Source organism: Nelumbo lutea, chromosome 8 (assembly GCF_056320005.1).
Source record: "Nelumbo lutea isolate HS-2025 chromosome 8, American lotus-T2T, whole genome shotgun sequence".
NCBI lineage: Eukaryota > Viridiplantae > Streptophyta > Magnoliopsida > Proteales > Nelumbonaceae > Nelumbo > Nelumbo lutea.
Window position 1 is genome coordinate 21,098,501 of NC_142691.1, and position 12,935 is coordinate 21,111,435.

The following is a 12,935-nucleotide window of genomic DNA, read 5'->3' on the forward strand; positions in this document are numbered from 1 at the left end:
CAGATCTCATAGTACATATTGATTACAATTTCAGTACAACAATAAACTACGTAGAAACAAAACCCATGTTATTTACGAAACTGCTAATTCCCTACAGATGTGCTGGATTTGAAACAGAGGGGGAAAGGGAGGGATTACCTTTCTCTTGCTGTCCTTACCTTTTCTTTCAAACCAAACACATCCTAATTTTACATGATAAAGAAAGAAAGAAAGAAAAGAAGAAAGAGAATAAAAACTTATTACCACTTTATTCTTTTCCAAATTCATCACTTCTCAACCTCTGCCCAACTTGATCATTAAATCTAACTAGAGTTACCATCTAACAAGGATCAACTCTAAAATCACTGTCTCCCTTTCTTCTCCTGTCCACTAAGATCTATAATTCTACAGTAGACAAGTATTCTACCAGAGTGGACATTTTTATCTTTTGTTCTGTCTCTGGTGAATTCATCTTATGGCATCTTTCTTATCTTAGTTATAAGTGTACAACTTATACAGATTGCATTCTCTGGTCATCTCCTCAGGCTCCGGGCAGCTGCGGGCTTATCCTGGGTGTCACTGTCTTCCGGCAACTTGACCGCAGAGTAAGCACCTGCCCCACATAGTGCCCCAAGGATGGGGGCTGTGAGGTAGACCCAGATGGCCTTGTAGTTGTTTGCAGCTATGGCTGGCCCCAGAGTTCTCACTGGGTTCATGGAAGCTCCAGTTGTCTCCCTGTACCAAAACATGAAAACGGCAATCAAGGAGAAAACTCTGCAACATGGGAATTAAAATCACTGACACAGATTTTTATAATGATCTGTTCAAGGTTATTAAATGGGTCGTCTTATCCATGTTCTCTTGATGGATCTCTGAACCTCTGTCAGCCACATATGGGTGAATGACAAAACTGATATCCAGAGTTCAGAGCAACCAAAGTCGCTTCCTAGTGGTTGATGTTTACTGATTGGATCTCATTGGAGGATGAGAACCAGTCTGTCAGACAGACCGAATTGAATGGTTGAACCGGTGATGGTGATGATCCTTCTGGGTCCCGGTCTGACATCATTGATCAGAACCAGAACCACAAACTTAGCAGAGGCCTGCTGCATAGAATTAGAGTACTCCAAGCGGAATACTGAGGAACTCCGGATCTTCTATGGGAATTGGGAGGTGGGAACCGGAGGATACTGGGCCAATCATGATATTGGCCTACGTGTATGAAGCTGATTTCCAATATTACGTAGAACTGTAGAGGATTTCCAAGTTCTAACTCATCACAGTGAGGGGTTCAGGGTTGTAGCGTAAAGAGTTCCATTCTTATGCATGAAGAACTGTAGAAGATTTATTGAAACCAGAAGTGTAAATTGGAAACTTGTGATATACCCTGCAATCAGTATGTTGAGCATGACAGTTGCTCCAACTGCAATTCCTGCGAGCTCTCCCACCTGCATGTATGAAGAACCATTGAAAACAGCACAACAGCACAGAAGTTTCCAAGAAAAAGCAAAAGAAAAAAGCTCTCTCTCTCTCTCTCCCTCCCTCCCTCCCTCTCTCTCTTCTCAATTTCAGTTTTCAGCACACTTACAGCTCTTGTATCAGTGGCCACAGCTGTAACAACGAACATGAGGTTGAAGGAGATGATGAGCTCCAAAACAAAGGCCTGGCCGTAGCCCCCAGAAGGAATGGTGACTCCAGCTCCCATGATGGGGTGGAAAATCCCCTTGAGTGCAAATGCAGCGCACAGAGATGCCATCACCTGTGCTGCTATGAACATGGGTACCTGCCAAAATAAACATTTATAACTCCAGAAAACTTCCCACAAGGAACCAGAAACACAGAGCTGTGCTAACTAGCTACTACAATACATGTTTCCATGGAAAGTGTCTCAGTGCTGCAAAGGCAATGGTGACAGCCGGGTTGAGATGGGCGCCGGAGATGTGACCAGTCGAAAGTATGACTATCATCACGGCGAGGCCTGTGGAGGCCGCAAGGCCGAGGAGTGTCTCCGATCCCTGTGTCTTCTGGTTTACAATGCCGGTGGCTGTTCCTGCAAAGATGAGTATGAGCGTGCCTATGAACTCTGCTCCTACCTGGGTTCATCTCCACAGTAGTGGAATTTAGAATGAGTCAGTCTTCATTAGTTATAACTTTTGATCAAGTTTTCGATAAAAGAGCTTCTGTGTTTGTGTGGGGCTCCTGTCTTACCTTTCTTGCAAGAGAGACTAGAGGAGGAGGTATTGAACAGCTGACACCACCCAAGCTTCCTTCTTCCATGGCCCATGCTTCTACACTGAAACACCTGCAGCTCTGAAGAAGGGATTTTCTAGTGTTCCTACTTCTATCTGCCTTGAACCCACCAAAGAGAGGAGCCCCAGGTGTGCCTGGAGTTGCAGGAGTAGAAGGAGCTGATGCAACATCTTCAGAGTCCACCATCAGTACAACACAGATAACACAGAAAAAAAAAGAGGAAATTTGGTTCCTTCTGTCTTCTTTGTATTTGTGAAGTGGAAGGGTTCGGCTTTATATATATACTACTAAAGGGTTGTTTGACTTGAGAATCCCAAGAGAAAAAAGAATAGAAAAGTGGTACAAGGGAAAAATATTGATGGGTAGAATCGAATTTGGCATAGAGGTTTGTGGTGGAAATGGTTGGTATAGAGCACTTGTTGAGCTTCAACATGAATCATGGTTTTCCTGTCTCCTCCACTAGGTGTCGTACTCATCCAGAAGTAATGGAAAAGACCACTCTCACAAGCTACTATTTTTGTCACAAAGAAAGAGAGAAAGCTTAATTAGAAGCAATTTATAAAGCAAAAGCCACTCACAGACAGATGTGAGAACTTGCAAATAAATAGATCACTTTGACAGCTACTATGCTCTGGTCACTAAGGCCACGTTTTTGAGAGAAATAGTAACAAAATTTATGAGATACTTACCTTCAACTTCCACTTTATAATCTCTCTCTCTCTCTCTCTCTCTCTAAACTGGAAATGCATCACTGTAGGGGGTAATTGAAGAATATATAATCAAACTGACAATACCTCAATTGGGGGAAGATCAGCATATTGGTACCTCCTTATGTTGTGCCTAAAACACTGTATATGACATATTTGTGACCCATAGATGATCCCTTAAACAGGGGCTTATCAAACAAATTTAAAGAGAAAGCATGATAGAAACGCCAAGCTAGTCATTGGTTGTTTGGGTCCTTTGCTATACTAATATGAAGTTCAATGAAGCATCACCTTAATTACATTCATCAAGGACCTTATTAGGACCATTGATATCTGTCATGTTTGGGAATCTTGTCTCTGCAATGAAAGAACTATCACTGAAAAATACTGATGACCACCACTTAACCCCAAGTAGCAGTGCAGGACCAGGAACCTGCCTTCTTGAACAATTGAGAATTAAATTTCCTGAAACAGTCACAAATTTTTAGGATGCTTTCTTGCTCTAAAACAATATAAAATTGATTGAGCAAGAATTCTCTAAAGAAAAGGTAGCACGGATTCCCTTTTCCATGTGAACTTGATATACTCTCTCCTCTCTACTTCCCATGTCCCTTCTAATTCCAAAAACAAATAAATAAATAAATAAAAATATTGGTTTAAGCTTCAGCCTCTCCTTTTATTTTATTAGGTTATAGCTGGGGATGAAAAATCTTTGATCAGATACTACTATTCTAAATGAAAAGTCCTAAACTTTTCCACATTTTTCCTGTCATCAGAACAACTTCTCTTACCTTACAAAGTTGCAACAACATGACTAAAATTGAGAGGAAATGATGGCATCTCTGTATAGGTATATCATTCTCACTTGAAAGGAAATGATGGCATCTTCCACTAGTTCAAAATGTTAAATGGGTGAGACTCCACCTTTCTATGCATGAGGACACCTTACCCCAACTACTGGGTTGGTTTTGGTCCATACTCAATGTGTGTAAGGGTGTCAATGGACCGGTTTTGGACTGGATTGGACAGACCAACAAGGCATATTGGATTGGACCAATTCAGTCTAAAATATTTATTAGATTGGATTGAACCTGGTCCGCCCCCAATAAATTTATATTGGATTCAGTTGGATTAAGCCAATATCTGATCCATTGATATAAGATAAGAATATAGGTGTCAATGGACCAGGTTTGGGTTAAAACCAACCTAAATTAAAATGGATTTGAACAGATGAGACAGTCCAGATAATTGAATTGAACTGGTAAAATATGGTCCTAAACATTCATTGGATTGGATTGGACCTGGTCTATTTGTAATGGATTCACATTAGTCTGTATCGGATTGGACCAAATCCAGTCCAATTGACACCCCTAAATGTGTGGTTTGTTGGCAAAAGAATGAAGAGTCCGGGACATGCTAGTTTTGGAAGGAACTAATACTAATTAAACCAGTCCCAGACCATCATTTCTAGCCTGGTCCCAGCACTTTGAACCATTCGAAACTTGATTTGGGATTCACTCGCAGCAGAAAAATAGCTCTTATAGACATGCTTGAGATGGCCAAAATGCTAGGCACTTGGACAAAAAAAATGGTGCTCCTGGGGTGCACAAGCCATTTCCCTTTTGGAAGGTTAGGGTCATGGTCATTCTCAATTCTCAAAGCACTGAGTTTAGTATATGTAGATGGATATAAACAAATTAAAGTTTAGTTTTGTAATGATTATTTTGTACTCTTACCAAATGAATTTTAGTTGTGATAGGTACAAACACAAATCTCGAGATTCAAATATATCTGTTTTAACATTGATCAACTTCGAGTGCATTGGATGCAAACTTTTCCCTCATTTTGAGTGTAAATATGTCTTAAAATTTGTATTTGCTGTATTTTTCAAGACATAAATACACTCTCAAGTCTTACCAAATACTATCAAAATTGAACCAGCCAGAGTGTAAATATGCACTGAACTGGCATATGTAATCTTCCCAAACAGTCTTAAGAACTTTACCTCAATTTTCGGTTTCTCTCTTGATTTCTATTAGGGGCGTTCTTTTTCCGGATTTTGAGAAAGGGGAAAGTTGGTCAATGAGATTTTGATTCCCATTGACCAAGAATCCCATGTTCTTTTTTTCAGATTTATGTGGGGAATAGGGAAAATTTATTTTCTTGGGTATCATTTACCGAGGAAAGTGATACCCATCTCCTAGGTGGGTAAATGACTTTCCCACCTTGGGGAAAAGCTGCCTATACTTCAATGGGACAAAAATGCCCCTTGTAATAATGGATTTTTATGACTAAAATGACCATTGTCTTGTTTGCATGGGAAATAAAAGAACATGGGTAAATGCATTTACTCGGGTAAGTCTTTCTTGGGAAACACTTACTTGGGTGAATGCATTTACCCGGATAAATAACTTACCAAAAAGCGAATGGGGCCTTAAACCAAACACATTTCATTGTGATGAACACTTGTCACAGGCTGGATGGAAGTGTGGTAGATCAGCTAGACACTTGAAAACCATGAGGATGTTTGGAACTGTGGCCGTTTTTCAAAGAAACGGGCATGTCTCGAAAATTTGGCGTTTCATGCATCGGTGAACTGTTTTCTCCAATGGTTGACTGATGTGCATCCTATGTAGTGCTTACCTGTCAGCGCATACATAAAAAACGGTGATGAAAATCACCTTACCAAACAGTATATTGTTGCTCACTGCCTGTGTGGTAGAAGCATTTTTTATAAAAAATAGGTCTTAGAAGTATGGGCATTTTTTCTTCAAAATCGATCCAAAAAGCACCCACACTTCCAAACACCATGCATGTGATGAAAAGAAGAGAGAAACCACCCGGGATGAAATCATTACATATTTGCATGATACACCCTTTTATTTTCTTGGCATTTGGAAATGTAAGCCCGTCATCTAGAATGGACTCGTTGCATCAGCCATGCACGCGAAGTGAGAGTGAGAGATGCTTCACGTCATCCATACATGTATGCAAAGTGAGCGATTGAAGTGGTTGTAAGGGTGCAACGTGACCAGATTTCCTACTCATCATCTCTGCCCACCCCCTTGGGCCCTACCCACGGTACATTACAGCTGCACATCTCACAATACAAGATAGAGATGTGCTGCAATTCAAGGTAGGTAAAGAGTTTTGGGCAGGAAATCCGGATTAGGATGCAACTTGGATGGACTCGGATTGGATTAGGGTGCAACTTGGCTGCAATTCAATGTAAAATCTTAAAATCAGATGCCCGAGTGGTTCTCTTCTGGGGCATACACGCTTGATGGCTGACATGTAGCGTTTTTATTGGTCAAACAGCCCCAGAACAGCCATGAAGTTCAGCTAATATAATTCAGATCTCATAGAAGTCTATTTTGAGATCTAAAGAACTGAACTAGTCCTTGATTTTAATGCATTGTAAATGTATTTTGAAGAAACAAACATTCAAAATTTGAATCGACAGGGGAATTGAACTAGCAGAAAATGACATCATTCATTCTTCAAGCATCCCAAAACCCACTTAGCTAGTGAACTAATATTTCCAAATTTGAGAGTCTCAGAATCAAACCCATAAAAGAAGTAAGAAAATTATCGAACCATGAACCTGGCAATAATGGTATTGATGCATTTATTCGTTGCGAGCGTAAGGCATATATGGTGTAGTAAGTATAGACTTAGTCAATTGGATGGGTGTATTCTAATTTGGTTTGGGTTGATCCATGAAAACCTGGGTTGGTTTATTCTAGAGAAATTCAGGAAACCCCAGACCCTATCATAAACAGTTTGTGCACCCTTTATGCTTCCTAAGGGAGATTTACAGTAGAAAACAATTTAAACTTTGCTTTGCACAAAGAAAAATGGTTCTGATAAAGGATACCAATATTATTCCAGATAAGGATGAGGCAGAGATAGAGTTGATGTGGATATAGACAAACAACTTGTGTTGGTTTCGGGTCGAGGTTTTATGCCATTGGATCCAAGCTGATTCGGCCCAACTTGAGCCTGACCATAGATTTCATGTTTGCATATATTATCATATCTTTATATGTAAGTATTAATATTAATATATAGAAGGCATCCAAAATCCAAGGTATATTTATGGAATAGTTTTGCCAGTTTGCTTTAGGGTTGCAGTTTGGCCTTGACTCCTATTCATCTATTCTATAGGTTGTTTTTGTTTGTAGTGTAAATTCAATCCGGGTGTAAATTTTGCATCTAGACTTTATTTATATGTTTTCTTTTGGGAAAAGTACAGAAACACATGATGCAGAATTCTGAATTCCAGCCCCCTTTACAACTAGCCCCCTCCCCCCTATAAGCCACATCCGGCTCGTGAATTTGGCATCAATTCATGGTTATGATGCATTCACCCTGTACTTTGGGCCTAGTAAAATCTGATCTGGGCTGATTGGTACTTCTCCCTTTTCCTTTTGGTAAGTTGACCGTTGACATGTCACATCAGTTATTAACATATAAAACGGTTAAAATCCCTTTAAGTCTTATTATTTATGGTACGGGTGACCCTGAGAAGCAATACATATGATACTTTGAGCCTTGCCCTATCTAAATAAAAAATTGGCATTTTTTGTCTTATTTGCATTCCTTGACCATGGAGATTTTGCATATCAAATTGATGCAAAAATCACACTATTAACGTTCATTGTATCTTATTCTTGACTAGAATATCTCTATTTTTTAATTTGGTCATTTTCTAATTGTGAAGACACAAAATATAATTTTTTGATGGATTGACACAAAATGTAATTGGAAATACTGCATTTCTCCTCATTAAGTCTTATGTTTAAGGTATTAACTCCTATTCATATATTAATTAACCATATTAATGAAAATAAGTGTGACAAATAATAATTATTTTTATTGATGATAGAAATAAAATACAAATTCAAGACCAACCCAAAAAGGAATTATTTTCCTGTTTGGTGGTGAATCAACAATTCAGCCTTTTGGGTCAAACGTGTAAACCTTTAATTTCATAGTTACATAATAATAAAAATTAAAAATATAAAAACATACAAAAGTATAAAATACAAAAAAAATTGTAAAAACATTTGCAGTGAATATATTAAACACAATAAGTGTGGCAAATAAGAATAATTCTTATAACCATACAAATATAAAAAAATGTAGAAAATTTTGAAAACATATTATTTACTATTATCACCATATAGACTTACTAGTGTTTGAAAAACTCTTAAACATGATACTAGCTATAAGCATGAAAACATGGGAAATGCATCCATGTTTTTGATTGGTCCATTGCAGCATACCTGCAACGCATAGCAACAAAGTAAACCAATAACTTGTGTCTAATATCATTTAGCCAATTAAATTCAAACATTGATCATGAATTAATTTGTCATTTTGAGACTGCATATATGCTTTGGAACTAAACAACACTTATCCTAGTTGTATTCTTAGTTAATTATCATTCGTCAAATCATCCCTCTACCACTTACCTAGTTCACTAGGTGGTTTTTATTCCTAAATGATATGGCTAGACGAAACCTTTTTCTTATTCTGCTCTCAATTTCTCATCTATATAGATTCCTCTTGTTTCCAATTCTTTCTTGGAAAGTGCTGGAGATTTGTTATTAGTGCAAACAATGAAATTGCTTGCTAGACTTTGTTTCTGTTGACTCATGGTACCTGTTTTCTAAATATCATCAACAGGAATCTTCCCTCTTTTGCGCCTCGTTATTGTCTATTAGCAAAGGATAGAGAAGATAGTAATTATATTCAAGAGGTTGAGCTAAAATCAATGGTGATGAAGATGCATACCTAATTAGGTGTGCTAGTGTTATAATTTTTCATTAAATCTTATAAGTAAGGGTTAAAATATCAATATGTCCGATATTCTCAATGGATATCGGTGTGTATCGATACGACTAATACCCGTTTTTTTTAATTTTATTTTTTACTTTTCTAATGTAATAGATATTGAAGGGTCCTGCTAATTTATAAAGTTTAAAATGTATAAAAAAATTCTATATTTCCATGTGTATTCAAAGGAATCAATTCAAATAGTTTCCATATTTTAATTTTTGGCACCGAGAGAAGCTCAAAAAAATACCATTGGAGCCAAACTCGAGTATAATAATAATAATCAAAGCTCGATGGGGTGTTTTCAATATATTTGGTTGAAATCTTATATGGTTGATTTTGTGTGGTCTAATAACCCACCCAACTCATAATATGATGACAATCCCCAGTTTTCTAGCCGAGCTAATAAGCTCAACTTAAACCCTTACCATAAATAGAGCCATGATTGGGCTGCGTTTTGCCTGGACAGATTTTGGTTTTGGGGTGTGAAGAATAAAATAGTAGGGGTGTCAACGGTATTCGAAAATCTGATCGAATTTGATATTTAATATAATTGAATTGAATTCGGATAATTCAAATATTTAATCGCTTGAATTCGAATATGACCTGATTCGATTTGATAAATATCTGAATTCGACCGATTATTTATTCTTATATATAATATATAAAATATTTTATATAGTTATATATAATAATTAAGTTATATAAATAATTTATATATTTATATACTTTATATCAATAAAATATTTATTTTATATATTTATTATATATCTAAAATAAATAATTAATTGAATTTGAATTGAATCAAATATTTAAATATTTAATCAAATTCGAATTTGGATATTACCTGATCCAATTCGAATTCGATTCGTTTACACCCTTATAAAAGAGAGCATAACTAGGTTTATATGGAGCTTATCTAAACAACTTTTCTACCATGTGAAGGGATGATATAGCTAGAGGCATAATGTGGGCCATGCCCCATTTTTGTGGGCCCCCCACACTTTAGCAATCATGCTATGCTGGCATGCAAGTTTTAGTGGAAATAAAATTCCAAAAAATTCATTTGAATCTAATGTATACAATTGATTATATATGAAGTAATAAAATTAAATTTAAAACACTATGTTCCACCCCCTTCATCTTCTTGATCTTAATCTACATCATGTAGTGAACCATGAGTTAAAGTGTCATGTCTTCCTTAATCTTGCAATCTATTAGTCACATTTAGCCAATCTTTCAAACATATGCATATCTCCAAACTTTCATCATTGATATAGTTTTTCTTATCATCCAATACACTGGTACTTGTACTAAAACAAGACTTTGATGGAATTATATACAGTGGAGGGGGTTAATAGATATAATTTTTTTTTCCATTTTCTTTCCACTAGGTTAAAATATTAAAATTACATAATTTCTTAGATGTGAGGAAATCTATTAAATTAACTTGTAACTAAAAATAAAGTTTAATAAATGAATTTAAAGACGAAGTGGTAAATGATTGTTGGCTTTTATTTATTAATGACTAAACTTTATCTATTTCACCACTAGAACTAGTGGTTAGGGTAGTGGAGGTTATACAAGTTCTACTATGTCCTAATGTTTGTGATTCATATATACTATACATTTCAATAATAAATTTTTAACTTCATCTTTTCTTTTTGTTCCAATATTAATTTCTAAATTTTCATAATCAAATTCAAGTAAAACATTTAAACCATCATTTTAAATCTTAAGATCTAATATTATAGCTAAATAATATAAAGGATAAATATTTTTCAAATTTAATTTCCATTACATCAACAATATTTTTAAATTTTTAAATAATTTCTATATTTTACAAAAATTCACTAATTATATACAATTGATTAACTAAAATACAAGATGTTGGGTAGTAAACACCTAAAAATAAATTAGTTGCATCATAAAAAAAGTTGTAGAAATCTTTTATATAAATTGCAACTTCCCAATCATCATCAATTGTAAATTCATGGGGCATTTTCCCATTATAAAAATTAGTAAGAATGTGTTTATATGTAATACAACTATGTAACATAGTATATGTAGAATTCCACCTATATGTTGAACATCTAATACAAATTTTTCATATTTTATAGTGATGATATAAATATTTAAATTCTTGTTTTCTTGTTTCATAAGCTTTAATATACCTAAAACAATTTTTAATTTTAGAAATATAAGGTGAAATAATATTTAAATCTTCTTGTACACATAAATTTAAAGTGTAACATGCATGTCAAATATGAAAATAATTTTTTATTTGAAATGATTTTAATTGAGATTTTAAAATATTTATAGTTGAATCATTAGTACTAACATTATCGAAACTAATAGAAAGAATTTTATTTTCAATACCATAAGTATGTGAAGCATTTAAATACTTACAACAATTGCTAGGCCAATATGTGGCCATTCAAATCTTGTGAAACTTAAAATTCTTTTTTTGTAAAAGTCATGATTCATCAATAAAATGCCCCATGACATAGACATAATAAATATTTAAAATACATTTCATTATTATTTTTCTTTTCAACTAACTGGCCATGTGTTTAGCTAAATGGCTAGTGCCACCTTTACTACTATAACTAAAATTGCTTTTATATTTTATGCTAACAACTCTTTTTCCCAATCCCTCAACATTTTCTATATTAAACATAGTTTAGACTTTATCGGTCTTTCTCTTGCCACCCCTAGCACTAGTAGTAAGAGTGGCTTCATTAGCAACAATACCACTAACACCCATATCAGTGCTATCATACTATGATTGGGCATCATCTAAGTTGTAGGAAAAGGGATTTTGAGAGGAACCAACCATTTAAAAAAATTAAAATATAAAACCCTAAAAATGAAAATTAATCACCAATTACCTAGTTCATTGGTTTAATATTCCAAATTGATTTCAACTAATGAATCTTTTAAGCAAGGTTTAAATTTTCAGAACTCATTAGCCCATATCTTTAAGAGTTCGACTTCATCAGGGCATTGTTCACACAAAAGGAGGACGTGGGACGCGTCCTCCACTTCGTGTGAACATTTGAAGCGTGCAGGAGATTTTAATGTCGTTACAAACAAAAAAAGTGGAATCCATCCACTTTTTCGAGTTTTCACTTCCCGCTCCTCTCCTCTCCTCTCGCCCGCTCGCAAGTTCTCTTCTCTCTCTCCTCCCTTCCAACCAGTGGCGACAAACAACCATTACTGGTGGTGAACAATAACCATCACCGGTGATCGGGGCCAACATCAGGTATTGATTGTTGCCAGTTGTCGGTATCTGATGATGATGGCTACCATCCAAACCGGTTAGGGTTAGTTTCTTCAGGGAGGAGATGCAAAGGAGAATACTTGAAAGAAAAAGTCAATACTTGAGGTTGACCCCGATCATTAGTGATGGTTATTGTTCACCATTGGTAATGGTTGTTTGTCGCCACTGATTGGAAGGGGGGGGAGAGAGAGAGAGAAGAGAACTTGCGAGCGAACAAGTGAGAGGAGAGGAGAGGAGTGGAAAGTGAAAACTCAAAAATTGGATGGATTCCACTTTTTTTGTTTGTAACGACATTAAACTCTCCCACACGCCTCAAATGTTCACATGAAGTGGAGGACACATGGTGCGTCCTCCTTTTGTGTGAACAGTACCTTGATTGAAGCTGCCCTGAGTGAAGTCGAACTCTATCTTTAAGGGGTCAGCATGGGAAATGCTATAAAATCCTTTGTACTATCTTGTGGTCGTATTGGGGTGTATCGACTAGTATAGTATGACTTTTCTATAGGCGAAAAGCAAATTAAAATCCTTTGGGAAAGAAGGCTTGTAACTCTCTCCAAAAGTCTTCTTTCTCTCCCAAACTCACCAAATTGTCTTTACACATTCTTGGGGTGTAAGATCTTTAAAAAGGACCCAAAAACAACCTCCCAAACTTTAGATTTTTTTAAGTTTTTCAACTTTTTTTAAAATTGCAAAAATAGGTATTTTTTCAAATTATTTGATAATATGTTGCAATATTTTGTGTTTCTTTTTGCTTTGATGCTTGTAAATGCTTCTATATACATTGATATACTCTTCTTGTATTGAAAATCCTATATATTTTGGTGCTTTAAATAGATCTTTCTAAGTTTTTAAAGAAAATTTTAAAAATATTAAAT

The 12,935-nt window shown here is 35.6% G+C and overlaps 1 protein-coding gene across 2 annotated transcripts; it reads right to left on the reverse strand.

Annotated features, from left to right (window-relative positions):
• Positions 1-224: 224 nt before the first annotated feature.
• Positions 225-2,978, reverse strand: NIP6;1 (NOD26-like intrinsic protein 6;1). 2 transcript variants are annotated; one of them, XM_088956788.1, is made up of 6 exons: positions 2,919-2,978; positions 2,188-2,740; positions 1,848-2,072; positions 1,568-1,762; positions 1,366-1,427; positions 225-714 (listed from the first exon to the last, which is right to left on the reverse strand). In XM_088956788.1, the coding sequence occupies exons 2-6, from the start codon at positions 2,413-2,415 to the stop codon at positions 513-515; spliced, it is 912 nt and encodes a 303-aa protein (XP_088812914.1). In that variant the 5' UTR covers positions 2,416-2,740; positions 2,919-2,978; the 3' UTR covers positions 225-512. The 2 variants fall into 2 exon arrangements, with proteins under 2 accessions (XP_088812914.1, XP_088812915.1); XM_088956789.1 differs by having other exon boundaries at positions 2,188-2,737; positions 2,919-2,959.
• Between the last annotated feature and the right edge of the window lie 9,957 nt (positions 2,979-12,935).